The 20005-nt window shown below is 46.8% G+C and overlaps 2 protein-coding genes and 1 long non-coding RNA gene across 6 annotated transcripts in view; all 3 read left to right on the plus strand.

Moving 5' to 3' along the window:
• RASSF2 (Ras association domain family member 2) overlaps positions 1–5324 on the plus strand; it is a 98063-nt gene extending 92739 nt beyond the window's left edge. For all 4 annotated transcript variants that reach the window (XM_069766585.1, XM_069766586.1, XM_069766584.1 and 1 more), the window contains one exon: positions 4578–5324. In XM_069766585.1, coding sequence (XP_069622686.1) covers positions 4578–4647 — 70 coding nt within the window. In that variant the 3' untranslated portion in view covers positions 4648–5324. The remainder of the gene's footprint in view (positions 1–4577) is intronic.
• A 372-nt stretch (positions 5325–5696) lies between these two features.
• On the plus strand, positions 5697–7911 carry LOC138676897 (uncharacterized). The gene is made up of 2 exons (XR_011320842.1): positions 5697–5922; positions 6566–7911. It is a non-coding gene; the product is annotated as an uncharacterized lncRNA (long non-coding RNA).
• An 8639-nt stretch (positions 7912–16550) lies between these two features.
• Positions 16551–19561, plus strand: LOC138676898 (EZH inhibitory protein-like). Its single transcript, XM_069766588.1, has 5 exons — positions 16551–16634; positions 16719–16805; positions 16973–17168; positions 17315–17474; positions 18401–19561. The coding sequence occupies exons 1-5, from the start codon at positions 16554–16556 to the stop codon at positions 19479–19481; spliced, it is 1605 nt and encodes a 534-aa protein (XP_069622689.1). The 5' UTR covers positions 16551–16553; the 3' UTR covers positions 19482–19561.
• The last annotated feature ends 444 nt before the right edge of the window (positions 19562–20005 follow it).

The following is a 20005-nucleotide window of genomic DNA, read 5'->3' on the forward strand; positions in this document are numbered from 1 at the left end:
TTCTAATTCTGCCAACATGAAAATGAGAGTATGAAATTCCTTTCCTCTTACCTGACAAATTAGTGTTGTAACACATTAACATTTACATGGTTTTATATGGACCCCAGGCACTTGAATGTTATTGCATCTTTTAGTACGGGCCGTTCTTGTGTACAGGGCTTTATTTTACCTCACTTGGCTATGATTTCTTAAAAGGCTATTCACACCATTATAAATGGTTAAAAGTGCTTGTAAATACCAGAAACCTTTTCAATGTACCATAATTGTTAGTAAAAGTTCTTTCCATTCTCCAGAAAGGAGAAAATTGTAATTTTATTTTTTACTGCTTGCGTCCTAGACTACAGAGGTGACCGATCTCCTAGGCATTCAGCATAGTGGATCGCCCCCCCCAAGGGCCGTGGGGTACTCGGTACCAGGTCCTGCAGTTCACAGGGGGATGTCACGGTGGCTGACCCGGTCCGTGGCTTTGGGACGTCCGTATAAAAGGGAAAGGTCTTTAAAGGGATACCTTTGGTATTCGGTCAGGGTGACCGATGCTGCTTTAAAGGGGTCCGCTGGGGTGATGTTATGGCAGCTAGATGGTATACCTTCCCACAGGTGAAGTATGTCCCCAGGGCTTCCTGGTGTGTAGATGGTGGTGTGGTGAGAGGCGCAGAGAAAAACGAGGACACAAGGTTGCAGTCTCTTTACCTTTACTGAAGACTTCAGCATCCACAGTCCAGGGCACCAGATCATAGGGCAGGCAGAGTCCGGCCGGTTTGGAGGCAAGTCCAGAGTTCCCTTGTCCAGGAGGAAATCAGTAGCCCTCCCTTGCGCTGCGGTGGTGTAGTCCCTCACTGCCTATGGCTTCACCTAAGGGTTTCACAGATGTGCTCTCTCTGTCCTCCATTTAGGATACGACAAAACCTGTATGACTAGTGACTTGAGCCTTTTTATAGGGTCTCTTAGATAACCCGGCTCTGTAGGTGTCACTGTGCCTCCTGGGTGTAGGTGCGGACAAGTAACCTGCAATTAGCTGTCCTGCCGGTCTCTGAAATAAGGCGTAGAGGTCCTTACTCCCTCGGTGTTCCGGCTACCGGTATTATGCGCCTCAGAAGGAGGCAGCCTGAGCGGGGCTGGTCCCCTTCTGGTATCCTCTCCTTTGCTTCAACTTCCTTCACGCTCGCTGCAATGCAATTCTGCCTTTCAATGTCTCTTTCTCTGAGCTGCAGCTCTGAGGGCATGCACAGCTCTGTTAACCTTCTGTCCTCCTCAGACTCTGCTCTGGAACTCACTGAGCTGAGCTCAGCCAGCAACTAACTACTGTCTGGAACTGACTAACTTTCCCTACCCCAGTGGCCTGGAATATGAAATGTGTTGCATGTTTGTGATACCTGGATGCAGTTATCCTTTCTTGCCTCCAAATGTAGCATCACTCTCCCCGAGAGGAAAGCAATACCACTGTGACGACCAGGACCCTGGGGCACCACAATAGCGCTTATGAGCTCTTTACTATATAGTTTGCAAGCGCTGCTCTGAAGCTGTCCTAATCTCAAGAAGCAGCCAGCTTCAGTCTCCTTATGCACCTTCAGTACTACAAAGCTACCTCTGCTTACAGCATCAAAGAGTGCACAGTTTGGGACCGGATCAGTAGCATGTCGCTCCTCGACCAGCAGGAAGCCATGAGGCAGGAGAGCAGTGAGCTCCTGATTACAAACATGGGATAAGCAGACTGACTTCCACCGATCTTTTATTGCTGACCTATCCGATGGAGATACATCTCCGAAGCCGAGCAGCAGGCCCTTTATTTTGCTGAATTGTTGGTGTCCTGGGGTGGGACCCCCAGTGATCATTAAGTGATGGGATATCGTAGTGATCTGCATTCACTTACAGAGGTTAGAGTACTCCTTTAAAGGGAATCTGTCACCTGAATTTGGCGGGCTATGTAAATGCCCTGTTTTTGGTCCAATGGGCGGTGTTTCTTCTTTTCCTCCACCTCATCCTTCCCCGCTGTTCGCAATATTTTCCGGAAAAACATTACTGCGCATGCGCCGGCGCACTATGTTCCGGAAGTATTGCTTTGTGTTTTGGGACATAGTGCACTGGCGCATGCACAGTAATGCTTTTCGGCTTTGCCCACAGATGGGCAAAGCATACTGCGCGAGAAAAGATTGCATTACGCATGCGCGAACTATGGAGGACACCTACTCCAATTCCGGAAAATGTTGTGGGCAGCGGGGAAGGATGGAGTGGAGGAAAAAAGAAGAAACACCGCCCATCGGACCAAAAACAGGGCATTTACATAGCCCGCCAAATTCAGGTGACCGATTCCCTTTAACAAAGCAATCATGAAAGGAGGCAGCTTTAAAGAGATAAAGTAAAGTATTTGTACCCAGATTAAACATCAGTACTTTGCTGCCTGATCGCTTTGTGTTAGGCCACATTCACACTAGCAGTATTTGATCAGTATTTAACATCAGTATTTGTAAGCCAAGATCAGGAGAGGAACAATCAGAGAAAAACTAAAATAGAAACACATCACCACTTCTGTATTTTCCATCCATTCCTGGTTTTGACTCCTAAATACTGATGTAAAATACTGAACATGTGAATGTGGCCTTTAAAGAAGTATTCTCATTTCTGTAACTGATGGCATAACACTTGAGATATCCATCACTTAATAATGACAAGGGGTCCCATCCCACGACACCAACTGATCTACAAATAGAAGGGGCTGCAGTGCTTCTTCCGCGATGCTCCTGATATGCCCACATGAGAGTAAACATGGGGGTGAAGGATCTAACTAAGAAAAGACTGCATGAATCCCACCCGGTTCCTGTACAGACTATAGTATCCAGAAGCACGGACCATAGCGGTTCCAGCGTGACCTGGATAAAACCTTAGAGTAAAGCTAGAAAAGACAACTCAGACCTGGCTCCCTGAAAGGCCGTCGAGTGTTTCACGTACCTCCTTAGGAACAGGAGGAGAACTCCGCGCCAGAGAGAAACCCAGAAGTACACTTATCTGGCTAGCCTGGATACTCAGCAGTAGTACTAGAGGAGTATACATAATAAAAAACAAGTTCAATAATCTTAATCAATACAAGTCACGACTGGTGCATGAGGAGAGAGGACCCTTCCTGCGAGGGCTCACAGTCTACAAGGGATCGGTGAGGATACAGTAGGTGAAGGTAGAGCTGGTCGTGCAGCGGTTTGGTCTATCAGTGGTTACTGCAGGTTGTAGGCTTGTCGGAAGAGGTGAGTCTTCAGGTTCTTTTTGAAGGTTTCCACGGTAGGCGAGAGTCTGATATGTTGTGGTTGAGAGTTCCAGAGTAGGGGTGATACGCGGGTGAAATCTTGTATGCAATTGTGGGAAGAGATAAAAGGGGAGTAGAGAAGGAGATCTTGTGAGGATCGGAGGTTGCGTGCTAGTAGGTACCGGGAGACGAGGTCACAGATGTATGGAGGAGATTGGTTTGTGGATGGCTTTGTATGCCATGGTTAGGGTTTTGAACTGGAGTCTTTGGGTAATGGGAGCCAGTGCAGGGATTGACAGAGGGGAGAGGACGGGGAATAGCAGGGGGACAGGTGGATTAGTCGGGCAGCAGAGTTTAGAATAGATTGGAGGGGCGCAAGAGTGTTAGAGGGAAGGCCACAGAGCAGGAGGTTGCAGTAGTCAAGGCGGGAGATGATGAGGGCATGGACTAGGGTATTTGCAAATTCTTGGTTGAGGAATGTACGGAACCCTGAAATATTTTTGAGTTGAAGTTGGCATCAAGTGGAAAGGGCTTGGATATGTGGTTTGAAGGAGAGATCAGCGTCAAGGATTACCCCGAGGCAGCGAGCTTGTGGGACTGGGGAGAGTGGGCAGCCATTTACTTTAATGGATAGGTCTGTTGGGGGAGTCACGTGAGATGGGGGAAAGATGATGAATTCTGTTTTGTCCATATTAAGTTTTAGAAATCTAGCAGAGAAGAAGCTGTCTCAGGCCGAAGGGGTAAATGGAGACGAGCAGGGGCCCTAGGACTGAACCTTGCGGCACTCCAACAGATAGGGGGCGAGGTGAGGAGGTGGAGTGTGAATGGGAGACGCTGAATGTCCGGTCTGTTAGGTATGACGAGATCCAGGATAGGGCCATGTCTGTGATGCCAAGGGATGGGAGGGTATGTAATAATAGGGAATGGTCCACTGTGTCAAAGGCAGAGGACAGGTCCAGGAGGAGGAGGACAGAGTAGTGTCGCTTGGCCTTGGCAGTTTATAGGTCATTGGTGACCTTAGTTTCCCTGCAAATCTGGGTGGCCTGGGAGTCCTTCTGCATTGTCATTGTCGAGATTGCTGGAAATCCAAGCGGTCGGACCCCAGTGTTCTATAAGTAATACAATAGTAGATTATGCAATAATACCCTTTTCAGATATTAATACAGTCCCAAGTACACACACACATAACACATAGTGCCCATTTTACAAACGCTACCCAGCAGTATTGGAGAAACGCTGCTCAAATTTCAGTTACTGTTTCTCATTTCCTAAAGGACTCAGCTATGTGTGACATTGGTTGTGGGATCTGCAGCTTGTATACTCATGTTTTTCTATCTTTTAGGTACACATCGGTCCGTCTGCTTATTGAACAACGACTCCATGACATGGCCGACATTCCTGCAACCATGTAGACCACAGACCATTGTGATTTGTGAATGAGCTGAGATTAAACACGCTAGATTCTTCCTCCACTTGGCCTGACACCAAGGAAGGACTAAAATATTAATACGATGAAGTTACGTTCTGCTTAACCCTTCTACTGCAGAGGAGCCACACTGTATTGTAAGCCTTCTGGTTATACCATCATCCAGGGAGTACCGGCTATTCCTTCCAGGCTAGAACAGGTGACCTCTGTATAATTTATGGGAAGGTTATGGGATGCCATATTTTTCTTAGGCCAGTAGCAATACAGAAATGGACCAAGATTTTCTATGCTGAAAACATTTGACCAAATCATGGAAAGGTTTGTAAAAGCCATTTGAATGTATGTGGAGCCAATGGCTTCCTATCCCTACAGATATCGCCTTTAAGACACACAGGTAATTTTTTAGGATGCCTCAATTTAGAAGCACAAAGTGTAAAATAAAGTTTTGCTTTTGTCTTTCTGACAGTGTGCTCCAGTATGTAAGGAGCAGTCCTATCGATAGAGGTTCTTTATAGATTGTAGAAGGGAATTACTTTCAGTTCCACTAAAGGGAACCTGTCACCCCCAAAATCGAAGTTGAACTAAGCCCACTAGCATCAGGGGCTTATCTACAGCATTCTGTAATGCTGTAGATAAGCCCCCGATGTAACCTGAAAGATGAGAAAAAGAGGTTAGATTATACTCACCCAGGGGTGGTCCCGGACCGGTTCTGGTCTGATGGGCGTCGCGGTCCGGTTCGGCACCTCCTATCTTCATAGGATGACATCCTCTTCTTGTCTTCACGCTGCGGCTCCGGCGCATGCGTACTTTGTCTGCAAAGTACTGCAGTGCGCAGGCGCTGGGCCTCTCTGACCTTTCCCGGCACCTCTGCACTGCAGTACTTTGCTCTGCCCTCAACAGGACAGACAAAGTACGCCTGCGCCGGAGCCGCAGCGTGAAGACAAGAAGGGGACATCATCGTAAGAAGATAGGGGGCCCCGGACCGCGACACCCATCGGACCAGAACCGAACTGGGACCGCCCCTGGGTGAGTATAATCTAACCTCTTTTTCTTATCTTTCAGGATACATCGGGGGCTTATGTACAGCATTACAGAATGCTAATCCTAATGTAGTGAATAGCTGTTGAGCTGCAGTACCCCAAAGCAGCCACTACACAGTGTGCAGTGGGGAACACCAATAGTACGTACACTGAGCTGCGAGACCTGATAACAGCAGATCAGTTGAGGTTCTGTTTGTCAGATTCCCATGAGTTTGATATTGGTTATCTATATTAAAGGGAACCTGTCACCCCGAAAATCGCGGGTGAGGTAAGCCCACCGGCATCAGGAGCTTATCTGCAGCATTCTGTAATGCTGTAGATAAGCCCCCGATGTTACCTGAAAAAGGAGAAAAAGACGTTAGATTATACTCACCCAGGGGCGGTCCCGCTGCTGGTCAGGTCAGATGGGCGTCTTTGGTCCGCTGCGGCGCCTCCCATCTTCATTACAAGACGTCCTCTTCTGATCTTCAGCCACGGCTCCGGCGCAGGCGTACTTTGCTCTGCCCTCTTGAGGGCAGAGGATAGTACTGCAGTGCGCAGGCGCCGGAAAGGTCAGAGGCCCGGCGCCTGCGCACTGCAGTACTTTGTCTGCCCTCAACAGGGCAGAGCAAAGTACGCCTGCTCCGGATCCGTGGCTGAAGATCAGAAGAGGACGTCTTGTAATGAAGATGGGAGGCGCCGCAGCGGACCAGAGACGCCCATCCGACCTGACCAGCAGCGGGACCGCCCCTGGGTGAGTATAATCTAACGTCTTTTTCTCCTTTTTCAGGTAACATCGGGGGCTTATCTACAGCATTACAGAATGCTGCAGATAAGCCCCTGATGCCGGTGGGATTACCTCACCCGCGATTTTTGGGGTGACAGGTTCCCTTTAAGTAAAGTTTATCAGCATCTTTTCCTGCACAACCTCCTTGAACAGGACTTGTAACGTTTCCTGACCTGTCTCTTTTTAGAACATGGTTGCATTTCCAAAGAAATAATAATTTTCAAACACTTTTTCTTAAAACTATTTTTTGCTACTCCTCTATTATTTTTTCTAGAAAATAAGCAAAAAAAGACAAAAAAATGAAGGCAGCACACCAGTTTGAAAAGGTGAAAAATAGCCCATAATGGCGACGTTTTGGTTCTGCTGAGAACCTGTCTCATGGCTTGTGAAAGTTCACGGTAGAATCAAAACCTTTCCATTATGGGCTATTAAATAGCACAAGATTTTTGACCTTTTCAAACCAGTGTGCTGCTTCCATTCTTCTTTGTTTTATACTGAAGGTTTGGTCTTTGCCTGGGGGACTTGGCACCCTAATGTTTTGCTTTTTCGACATATATTAACCGCTAGGTTCTACCATTCTCCCTGTGCATAGCTTGAGTCAGTACTAATTGGATTGAGAAGTAGAACACCCAGTTGACACATTTTTTTTCATACATTTCCAGGACAAAGATCAGAGGAACATTGTTCGAACATCTAAAAAATAAGTAAAGAAAAAGAGGTTCAACATTCTTATTTTCTGGGGAATAGAAGTAGACGTGTCAGGACAACTACTGGGTCCTATTTGCAGGTTATTTGAGATTTACAGGAGTGCTCTCATATATAGTCAGTCTGTTCATATTTTCTGATGGAAGTGATTTCTTTGAAACCTTAATATTACGGAATATACGCCGATTAAGTAATTTCTTTATACCTTTTAAAGGTGTTTTAATATATGCAAATCAAGCACAAAATATCTGGTGTCTACAGCAGTAAAGGTCCTGATGGTACTTATCATTTCAATGCAAGGGAATAAACCGGGTATTGCGTGCGGTTCTGATATAATCCGAGAATAACATTACTGTAAAGCCAATGTCGTAACTGTTGTATTAATCCCAGCGGCATAAAGCTCCCCAAGTTATACTCCTATTCAGGGGTCCCGACACTCTAAACTATGATGGGAATTTGGGGGGTCACTGCTGGCACCGCTCGGAGCACCAGACATTGTAGTAAGTCCTAAGGGACACATTACCAGATTGATGTTGATGTCATTAGGGCTATGGGTGAATAGTGGATCCATTCATTGATGGCTGATGTTTTGTGTTTTGTACTGCTATATGTGCTGAGCTTCTGATCTCTATGTCGAGTCTATTTGATTTTCTAACAAATGTGAATTTTTTTTGCAGCAGGGAATGCTGATGTTATTGTCCTTTTCCTTTGAAATAAAGCACTTTTGCAATAAAATATACATAGTGTTTCATTCTACTGTTTTCTATCACACTTGTTATTGGTGCTGTTAGGGCACGACAAGGATCCTTGCCTAGGGGAGAATGTGGTTATTGTAAGGCTGGGGTCACACAAGCGTTTTTCTCTTACCCGAGAAAATCTGTGTAATTATGCTAATCATAATCTCATCAGTTTGATTATAGTTTTTTCAGAACGTGATCTGATATTTTTTTTTGGCTGTGGAGAAGAAAACAAAAGTCTCCATCTTCTCCATTCTGTCAGTCCGTGAAAATCGTATCGCACTTGGAAGTCATCCGAATGCAGAACAATTTTTCTTTTTTCCCCATGGACTCTATGGGTGCAAGAAAAACTCACACCACACCACATGGACCATCAGTGTGACTTGTGAGAAATACGCACCGGTGTCCTTTAGAAAAGCCGGCAATTCAGTGCGGTGTACAGTAAAATCACAATCACAGGTTACAATAGAATAGATAAAATAAATGTCTACACATAGTATAGGTATATACCTGTTCGCTGTACAGTCAAGTCCCATGCTTGAGATGGATCTCAAGGGGTTAAATAGTTTACAACCCAGAGTTAATGCTACCGGCCGGGCTGTAAACCACGGAGGAATGAATGAAAAGCTGCCTGTGCAGCCACCCCGCCTGACTGGACTTGAACTCATTAGCATGGGAAAGTTTCTGAGCATTTTCCCACGCTGTCAAGTTCACCGCGACAGGCAAGGAGTCTGCGCAGCCTCAGTGATGTCAGCGGTAGTCACTGAGGCTGGCGTACTCCCCACCTGACCTGACGTGAACTTGAGAGCGTGGGAAAATGTTCAGAAACTTTCCGACGCTACGGAGTTCATGTCCGGTCAGGTGGGGAGGATGCGCAGGCAGCTTTTCATTCATTGCTCCCTGGTTTACAGCCCGGCCGGTAGCATTAGCACCACTCCGGGTTGTAAACTATTTAACCCCTTGAGATGGATTTCAGCATGGGACTTGACTGTACAGGGGACAGGTATGGGATATTGTTGCTTTTTTATTTTGGATTTTTTTTTACAGAAGAACGAGGGCTGCTTCGCTTGGATTGAGAGGGTAATAAAGATGTTAAACCTGTGTGTTTAATTATTTCTTTAAAATACTTTATTCTTAATGTGTGTGTATTTTCAACCCTTTCATACTATTGTATTAATAATGGATAAGTGTCTTATTGACATCTCCCCATTATTAACCAGGCTTAATGTCACCTTACAATAGCAAGGTGACATTTACCGCTTATTACCCCATATGCCAACGATACAGGGCAATGGGAAGAGAGTGGCCAAGTGCCGGAATTGGCGCATCTTACAGATGTGCCTTTTCTGTGGTGGCTGGGGGCAGATGTTTTTAGCTGGGGGCCAATAACCATGGTCCCTCTCTAGGCTTCCCTCAGTCACTGGCTTTCCCTGTCTGGCGGAGAAAATTGCGCGAGAGCCCACGCTAGTTTTTTCCATGAATTAACCCTTTAATTTAACACCTACAGCTCCAAAATGTTACACACACTACAAACATTATTAGTGAGGGATGTATAAAAATCTAACGGATATGCAATGGTTTACTGTATGTAAACCATGTCTCATATCCTGTTGGGGTTCGGTAATGATTTAGCAAAAGCCGACAAATGAATTACCATCTATTCTTTTATCTAGCTCTGTATGAAATATATATATATATACATATATATATATAAAATGTGTCTCACTGACTATATAAAATATATGTTAGGTGTCGAGTTCTCACCACTGCACAGGGGGAATCTCGAACCATATCCACTGCGATCTCCCATTCTCCTTCAACCGCAGTGGAGCCTGCTCAGCAGAGATGTTGATTCCAGCATCTGGCTCAAGCTGATACTGTGTGTTTGGTTACAGCTGCCATTCCAGGCTCAGCCTTTGTAACCAGCATTGATCAGAAGTGAGCAGACGTTCCAGGGACTAAGTCCTGCTTTTCTTCTACTGAGCATACCCACGGGACGACCTCTCATTGGTGGTCGGGGGTCACATGTTCAGGTGTGTGTGTGTGTGTGTGTGTGTGTGCGCGCGTGTGTTCTGGAGAAAGCTCCGAATCATTCCCATCCCTAGTGTTGATGAATGCTTGCAAATGTTGGAGCTGTCTAGCGCCAGTTAGAGCCATCCAGCACCAGGCACAATCTATAGCGTCTAACAACAGCATTGGCCAGTACGGCACCGTGCGCAACCAGTGCGCTTACCTGTACCTAGTTAGGGCGGTAAGTGGTAAATCATTATTTAGGTTTTTCCCTGGCACCGCAGTTGAGGCACCGAGCGCTAGTGGTTTAGAGGGACTCTAACCCCATGTCCTTGGGGCAGAGTCCTGTGACCCAACAGGGTTCACTTCCTTTCATACCGCGTGAAGCTAATCCTTGTGTTCACATTATACTGCCATACACTGTCTGCCATTACCGAGCAGCAGGTGTCATCTCTGCACGGTGGACTCTGGGCTGCGAACGCACCTTATACCATCCCTATAATTATTTGGTGCGTTCCGCCAGCCCTAACAATATATATATATATATATATATATATATATATATAGATATATATAAATATATATATATATAGATATATATATATATATATATATATATATATATATCTATATATATATACTAGCTATTGAACCCGTTCTACGCCCGGGTGGTGAGCATTTATATTGGTATATGGTCTCCATCATGTGCTGCTGCCATCTGCACCCGTTCTGTCATGTGCTGCTGCCATCCTGCGCCCGTTCTGTCATTTGCTGCTGCCATCCTGCACCCGTTCTGTCATGTGCTGCTGCCATCCTGCGCCCGTTCTGTCATGTGCTGCTGCCATCCTGCACCCGTTCTGTCATGTGCTGCTGCCATCCTGCGCCCGTTCTGTCATGCGCTGCTGCCATCCTGCGCCCGTTCTGTCATGCGCTGCTGCCATCCTGCGCCCGTTCTGTCATGTGCTGCTCCCATCCTGCGCCCGTTCTGTCATGTGCTGCTCCCATCCTGCGCCCCCGTTCTGTCATGCGCTGCTGCCATCCTGCGCCCGTTCTGTCATGTGCTGCTCCCATCCTGCTGCCATCCTGCGCCCGTTATGTCATGCGCTGCTGCCATTCTGCGCCTGTTCTGTCATGTGCTGCTGCCATCCTGCGCCCGTTATGTCATGCGCTGCTGCCATCCTGCGCCTGTTCTGTCATGTGCTGCTGCCATCCTGCGCCCGTTCTGTCATGTGCTGCTGCCATCCTGCGCCCGTTCTGTCATGTGCTGCTGCCATCCTGCGCCCGTTCTGTCATGTGCTGCTGCCATCCTGCGCCTGTTCTGTCATGCGCTGCTGCCATCCTGCGCCCGTTCTGTCATGCGCTGCTGCCATCCTGCGCCCGTTCTGTCATATGCTGCTCCCATCCTGCGCCCGTTCTGTCATGTGCTGCTCCCATCCTGCGCCCCCGTTCTGTCATGCGCTGCTGCCATCCTGCGCCCGTTCTGTCATGTGCTGCTCCCATCCTGCTGCCATCCTGTGCCCGTTATGTCATGCGCTGCTGCCATCCTGCGCCCGTTCTGTCATGTGCTGCTGCCATCCTGCGCCCGTTCTGTCATGTGCTGCTGCCATCCTGCGCCCGTTCTGTCATGTGCTGCTGCCATCCTGCGCCCGTTCTGTCATGTGCTGCTGCCATCCTGCGCCCGTTCTGTCATGCGCTTCTGCCATCCTGCGCCCGTTCTGTCATGTGCTGCTCCCATCCTGCGCCCGTTATGTCATGCGCTGCTGCCATCCTGCGCCCGTTCTGTCATGTGCTGCTGCCATCCTGCGCCCGTTCTGTCATGTGCTGCTGCCATCCTGCGCCCGTTCTGTCATGTGCTGCTGCCATCCTGCGCCCGTTCTGTCATGTGCTGCTCCCATCCTGCTGCCATCCTGCGCCCGTTATGTCATGCGCTGCTGCCATCCTGCGCCCATTCTGTCATGTGCTGCTGCCATCCTGCGCCCGTTCTGTCATGTGCTGCTGCCATCCTGCGCCCGTTCTGTCATGCGCTGCTGCCATCCTGCGCCCGTTCTGTCATGTGCTGCTGCCATCCTGCGCCCGTTCTGTCATGTGCTGCTCCCATCCTGCGCCACTAATGTATTATATGCCCCCGTATGCTGCTGCCATATAAAAAAAAATAAAATACCATACTCACCTATCGTCTGGCTCCACTGCAGGTGTGTCTTCAAGAAAATGGCGCCGGAAAGTGCGGACTGCGCAGGCGCCGATTCCGGCAGCAGGAATCGGCGCCTGCGCAGTCCGCGCTCTCCGGTGCCATTTTCTTGAAGACACACCTGCAGTGGAGCTGGAGTGTGTGTTCAAGAAAATGGCGCCGGAAAGCGCGGACTGCGCAGGCGCCGATTCCGGCAGCAGGAATCGGCGCCTGCGCAGTCCGCGCTTTCCGGCGCCATTTTCTTGAACACACACTCCGGCTCCTCTGCCTGTGACTGGACTCTGTCACAGCAGAGGAGCCGGAAGACGGAGCCGCACGCAGCGCTGGAACGGAGGACAGGTGAATATACTTACCCTCCCTCCTGGCGCGTCCACGGTCCCTGACTCTCCGGTGGAGATCGCGGTATGCGTTCAGTGCTTACGCATACCGCGATCTCCTGGGAGCGTCACTCTGTGGGGGCCAGACTGCGCCGGCGCTTGCGCCTGCGCAGTCTATAAAGGCTTTGGACAGAGTGACGCTCCCAGCGTTATATTATAGATAGATAGATATATATATATATATAATGTGTTTCCTCAAATATTTGAGGCCATGGATCCGTTATATGTCCATTTTGCAAGCCAGCAAGAAAATCTCGCCATACGGATGTCACACGGATGCTTAGATGCGAGAGAATCGCATCCTCACACTGCACAAGGATGACTGTTCAGAGAACATTTGTGCGATTCTCGGTCGTGAAAAATGGACCGATTTTCTTATACGTTATGTGTGACTCCAGCCTCAAGCACAGTCTTTTGACACAATCCATGGCATAAAGTTTTGTGCTCTCCCATAGACTCTCACCAAACCTCTCCTTTATAATTTTATGACATGAGAGACAGTCCTGCTGGGGGAGTTGTTGTCCCCTGCAAAACAAAAAAACACTCTAGTGTTACAATAAACAAAGTTTTAGAATACCTCTCATAGCCCTAAATAGAGTTAGGGATAGCGTCAGGTTTAGGGCTAGGGTAATAAAATGGTTACATTAAAAAATATGTAACAATGTATAAAACTTTTAATTTTTGATATTTTATGTTCAATTTCAGCATAAAAGAGATAACTAGAGGGGCCTAAAGGTACCGTCACACTAGACGACATCGCTAGCGATCCGTGACGTTGCAGCGTCCTCGCTAGCGATATCGTCCAGTGTGACAGGCAGCAGCGATCAGGCCCCTGCTGTGATGTCGCTGGTCGGGGAAGAAAGTCCAGAACTTTATTTGGTCGCTGGACTCCCCGCAGACATCGCTGAATCGGCGTGTGTGACACCGATTCAGCGATGTCTTCACTGGTAACCAGGGTAAACATCGGATTACTAAGCGCAGGGCCGCGCTTAGTAACCCGATGTTTACCCTGGTTACCATCCTAAAAGTAAAAAAAAACAAACAGTACATACTTACCTACAGCCGTCTGTCCTCCAGCGCTGGGCTCTGCACTCCTCCTGTACTGGCTGTGAGCGTCGGTCAGCCGGAAAGCAGAGCGGTGACGTCACCGCTCTGCTTTCCGGCCGCTGTTCTCACAGCCAGTACAGGAGGAGAGCAGAGCACAGCGCTGGAGGACAGACAGCTGTAGGTAAGTATGTACTGTTTGTTTTTTTTTACTTTTAGGATGGTAACCAGGGTAAACATCGGGTTACTAAGCGCGGCCCTGCGCTTAGTTACCCGATGTTTACCCTGGTTACCGGCATCGTTGGTCGCTGGAGAGCGGTCTGTGTGACAGCTCTCCAGCGACCAAACAGCGACGCTGCAGCGATCCGGATCGTTGTCGGTATCGCTGCAGCGTCGCTAAGTGTGACGGTACCTTAAGGAAAAATTATAATGAAATCACTATTTTTATTTTTAAGTGAATTACATGTGCTTGGGAGATAAGGATTTTTTACTGGACTAATGGAAGGAACTCAAGAGGTGCTAATGGCCTACGGCTAACGGATTTCAAAATATTTGCATTGTCCCAGGTTCTGACACCCCATGCTACAATACTGGGTAGTCCTGAATGTTGTTTAAGTCTGCAATTATATACACTTCTTAAAGAACTTTTTAAGCCACAACCAGGGTTGAATCCGGACAGAAGGGCAGTATTGAATTTTGCTTTTGGCTTTACAAAAAAAAAGAAACCTAAATGAATGATTCCAGATTTGCTATCAAGCCAGCTTGGTCTTTGCTAAATACACAGTTCTCCTTAATGCAACTTTGGCCATGGCACAGGTCATGCAGCCATAGAATCAGGGGTCTGCAACCTGTGGCTCGGGTGCCACATGTGGCTCATGTAATGTTGTGTGGCTCTCTGCAGTCTGCCAGCTTGGAGCATTTACACTTGGTCATGAAAACAGAAGAATCTCTCCGGACAGTGTTTTTTTCAGTAGCCCTACACAGATAGAATGATAATGCCATTAAGGCCGGGGTCACACCCGTGTGTGTAATGCGAGTCTCCTGCATCAATACCAGGCACTCGGGACTGGAGTGAGCGGCTGCATAGAAATACATGCAGCCGCACACACCGGTCCCGAGTTCCGGCGGCAGTGCCGGGTATTGATGTGAGAGACTCACGCGAGTTTCTCGCATTACACACGCAAGTGTGACTCCGGCCTAAGAAGGGTGCTTGAAGCTGGGTGCAACAGGGTGGGGAGTGTGCTTGATGCGAGAATACCAAATTTAGGCTGTGTGCACACGTTGCGTTTTTTTTTTTTGCATTTTTTCGCTATAAAAACACAATAAAAACACATTAAATATGCATACAAATGCATCCCATCAATTTATAATGCATTGTGCAATTTTTGTGCACATGATGCGTTTTTTTCCGCAAAAAAACGCATTGCGGTAAAAAACACATCATGTTTATTAACATGATTTTTAGGATTTTTCGCGTTTTTCCCCACTATTTAATGCATTGGGAAGCTCCGGGAAAAAAATGTGAAAAAAACGCGTCACAAATGCAAAAAAAAAAAAAACGCATGCGGATTTCTTGCAGAAAATGTCTGGTTTTCTTCAGGAATTTTCTGCAAGAAATCCTGACGTGTGCACATACCCATAGGGTACATTGGGAACCCGTAGATATATGTCATGGATTTACTGCGACAGAGGAGACAGAAGACTGCAGCCTCTGATTTCTCCTACTACTACACTGTTTAGGCTACGTTAGGCATGCGTCATGCGCCCCTATCTTTATCATTGGGGACGCATGCGTTGCGTTGTCGTGCGTTTACGGTAAAACGCACGACGCATGCGTCGTTTCACCGCACCTGGGTGGTGTCGGAGACGCTACATGTTGCATTTTTGTAGCGTCAAAAAAACGCACGCGTCGCACTTGCGTCGCTCGTGCGTCGTCATTGCGTTACAATTTCCCATTGAAACCTATTGACAACGCACTTGCGTCGCGTGTGTGCGTCGTGCGTGCGTTGTTAGATAAAATTAAACAAAAAAGTGTCTAGACAGTGTCTAGACAGTGCAAACAGTGATAAAAACATCCCCCATATATAAAGAAAATGTTGGATTGTTTGTCACTTCTGCTGCAGCATCTAGAGGCAAGACATCACACCAGACGACTTCTACTTTTATTCATCCGCTGTTCAGAGATGTAAGTATAGAATGATTCTGTGCATTTTCTACATGTTTTTTTAAATTGTTTTTGCAAGTTGTATATTATATTCTGCACTGTGGTTGTTTAAAGATATTTTTGTATTTTTGGTCTGGTTGTGATGTATGGCGTTGTATAGGATGGCGTTTCATTGTCTGCGGCCTTGATTATTGTTCTTTCCAGGATAGATTTTTCTTTTCCATTTTTTGGTTTGGTGGTGTTTTTTGTATTCAGTTGTGATGTTTTATTCTTGCGTTATATGATGGCGTTTATGTCTCCGTCTCCATCTCCGGCCCTGTCGGTTTTATTGTAAAGTATGGTAGTATAGAATGATTCTGCGCCCTTTTATTAAATGTAATAATTTATATTGCAAGTTGTGTATTATGTTCAGCACTGTGGTTGTGTAAAGACATTGTTGTATGTTTCTGGTTGCGATGTATGGCGTTGTATGGCCTTTTATTGTATCCGTCCCTGTCGGTTTTATTGTAAAGTATGGTGTTTTATTGCCGTTTCTGCCCTTAATTTTTGGGTGTTGTTAATTTTTTCCTTTCAAAAATCTATTGTGTTTTTTGGGTTGCTCCATGCATACTGTACTTTTTAAAAAAAAACAACTCTCTTTTGGGATTACTACATAGGGTCTGTTGTAGATTAGTTTTCTTATCTTTAGGCTTTTGTTTACTCTGGCATTGGGTTGTCTCTGCCATTGTTTCTTTTAATCAATGTGGCAGTGTTGTTTGCTCAGAGTTAGTTCAGTTGGAGTGCAATGTTCTTTGTGGTTGAAATGAAAATGTTTTTTTTTTTTTTTTATATTGCTGGATTGTGCATAGGAGCATAGGATCAATGTTATTTTGTTCTTTTTTTCAGAATCAGAATTGCATTATGGCCAGCGATTCCAGCAACACCCCACCGCTGAGGAGTCCGGTGAGTACATGATCTACTATTGCTTACTATATTCGCTGTCATTTGTAGATGGGTCACTCAACTTTTTGGTAAACTATTTTGCAGGCTTCTTCAAGTGAGGAGGAGAACCAGGAGGAACAGAGGGAGCAGGAGCAGAGACCACGGGGCCAAGCTGTGGTTGCAGGACGGAGAGTAAGTTTTTATTTCAAACCTATTCCTTTTTTTTCGTTAATTTTTTTGTTTTTGCGGGTATGGAGGGTGGTGGGAGGGGGTGGTGGTGTGTGTGGTAGGTGGCGGTGGAGGAGGTAGGGACAACATTTTTTTATCTTGCAAACATTAATATTTTCCATTTATTCTAGGTTTCACAACGGGCCCTGGATGACCCACTGGATATCGATATGATGGTGGCATCCATAGAAGCACGGGGCCCGTTGTGGGACAGCCGTGACCCCCGGCACGCGGACCAGGGCATATTGCGCCGTTTGTGGATAGAGGTGGCACAATCGCTGTGGGATGGCTTCGACAGCACTCCCCCCAAGGGCAAAGCTAGTTTTCGTAAGTATTTCCAAAATGCTGCTGTGACCCATCATGCCAGGATTACACAACCGTCTGTGATGTCTTCTATTGGGATTGCACACGGTTGCGTAATCGTTTTCAATATATTCTCTAAAACCTTTTTTATTAATTTAATTTATACACAGTTAAACAATTGAAGACCAGATGGCGCTCCATGAAGGACCGTTTCAGGAGGGGCCTGAAAAAGGAGGGACAGACCCGTAGTGGTGCTGCAGCTTCAAGGACCTCTGTGTACAAATACAACCGTATATTGCAGTTCTTGCGACCGGTCCTTGAAAGCAGAGAGTAAGTATAGTACCTATGCACACACCTAGTTTTTACAACATGCATATTCACCTACTATATTCCAGCCACGTAGCTTATTGCCCAGCCATTTATTTTGGCAAGTACAAAGTATAGAAATGAAGAAAAAAAGGCAAGCTCACCGAGGCGTGAAAAGTAAAAAACACATACTTTTATCCTCTTCAATCATAAGCAGAGGATGAAACATCAGCACAATACAATAGACACTATCTACGCGTTTCAGGTGACAGGGAACATCAGACCTGAAACGCGTAGATAGTGTTTTTATTGTATTGTGCTGATGTTTCATCCTCTGCTTCTGATTGAAGTGAATAAAGTATTTAGTTTTTACTTTTCACGCCTCGGTGACCTCGAATTTTTTATTCATTTCTGGTCTTCTCACACTTGACACAGCGGCTCCCTTCTGGGATTACTACAATGGTGAGCTTGACTTACTAGTTATTTCCCTGAAATCAGAAGTATACAGAACACAGAAAGATAGTAGATTGGCCATGCCCAGGCAATATTTCATAGTGGAGTAGTATAGTGCCCATCCAGGTGTATCCCAGTTTTTTTATACACAAAAAATTAAAATATAATAGACACGGCATACCTTCTACTGCAAGGCAGGTTATGTTCCCATGGTTGCTCAGCTCGCAGGACCTGTGATGACGTCTCGGTCACATGACCGTGACGTCATGGCAGTTCCAACGTAAGCATAATTGTCTGGCGTTACAAACCGCAACCATGGGTGTCTATTTTGAATTAAATAAATGCATTTTTTTTTAATATTGATGGTGCATATGCAGTGTCAATATTAAAAATAGGTTAATATTAACGGCGGCAATGGATACCGGCGGTAAAGTTAATTAATGACGCATGTGAAATGTTATATTTCGTATACTAATGGTTTCCTTATGTTTTCACAGAACACACAGCAGCACCCGCGAGACTGTCCGACCCTCTGGAGCGGTCCTTTGTGAAGCGCCATCTGAACTGTCGCAGCCATCCCACAGCGAGAGCAGGTCTGCACCACCACAATCTGGCGAACCGGCAGCCGGTCCATCAGATATTCCCCTGGCCGAGGCCTCTGGTGCTCCTTCCTTCGGGTCTTCCCGACAGCGTCAGCGGGCCTCGGACAGGGCGGTCATGCCCGAATTTTTACATTTGAGCACCGTATTTCAGAATGGTTTCAAGGCGCTGTGCGATAAAATGTCCAATATCGACCGGCGTCTTGAAAACATCGAATCGGAGCTCTCGAGGCCGGCCAAACATTTTTTTAGTGCCATTCACAAGGGCATGGTTGAACATCTTACGCTGGAACTCCAGATTTCGGTCATGCAGGGCTGCAACAACGCATATGTCACTGCTCTGCCGCAGGCTCGGGTCATGCAGTCAGCGACAAATGTGCCCGCAGTACCATCGCTGGCTGCCATGACTCCGACTCCTGCTGCAGAGCACCACCACAGAGCTCCGCGTGCCGAGGGCCACCGCCACCGCCACCGCCACCACAGAACACAGCCCCAAAGTTCGGATCATGCCAGGCCTTCAAGGGCACACAGACGGGAAGCCGACCCACACCCAGAGGGAGAGAGGAGGAAAAAAAAGAAGAAGACGACGACAAGCACTACGACCTTGGCTATGGCTGCTCCCAAAACAACCACCACTACACAGCCTGGGTCGACCCGGAGAACTCCAAGTACCCAGCCTGGGTCTACACGGAGTACACCCAGTACCCAGCCTGGGTCTACAAGGAGTACACCGAGTACACAGCCTGGGTCTACCCGGAGCCGGAGTAGCCAGCCAAGGACACTGGTCGTCCCTCCTCCTCCCTCACCTCCTGCTTTGGCAAGATCGCCACCGTCAACTGGCTGGATTGATGTCGGCATCCCGTCTAGTGTCATAGACTATGCTGCTTCCTCCCCCTCGTCCTCCTCCTCGGTCTCCTCAACACCCCCCAAAAGTGGGGGATATCAATCCCCCTTAATTGCTGATATCGATACCCCCTAACATTTCCCATTTCTTTTTTTTTGTGTCCCTAATAAAATTGTTATTTTTTTTTAAAAAAATTATTTTTTATTGTCTCAAATAAAGTTTGCACCAAATCACACCGTGCGCTGTATACACAAATCTTGTCTTTGTAACAACTGATGTGCAATGTCTGACAATATTTTATACATTTTTTTTTTTCATTTTTTTATAGGGCTGTCGTTCATTGTACTATGAGATGTTACAAACACAAATAGCATTGCTCAATATGTCAAGTTTAAAATGTACCATCACACAACGATTTCAGTAACGATATAGTTGGTTTTTGTGTGTAACCAACGTTATCTTTTCTGAAATCGTACAACGATTAGGCCCCTGCTGTGAGATTTTTGGTGTCAGCGAATGATTAGGAATTTCTTGCAGTAACTGATCACACGCTGTCATTGTTGGATCGGCGTGTTTGACACCGATCCAGCAATATCTTTGTTTTAAACAAGGGAATATTGGGTTACTAGCGCAGTGTTGCAAACACTCAAATAAGTGAA

The sequence above is a fragment of the Ranitomeya imitator genome, chromosome 4 (assembly GCF_032444005.1).
Source record: "Ranitomeya imitator isolate aRanImi1 chromosome 4, aRanImi1.pri, whole genome shotgun sequence".
In the NCBI taxonomy this organism is placed as follows: domain Eukaryota; kingdom Metazoa; phylum Chordata; class Amphibia; order Anura; family Dendrobatidae; genus Ranitomeya; species Ranitomeya imitator.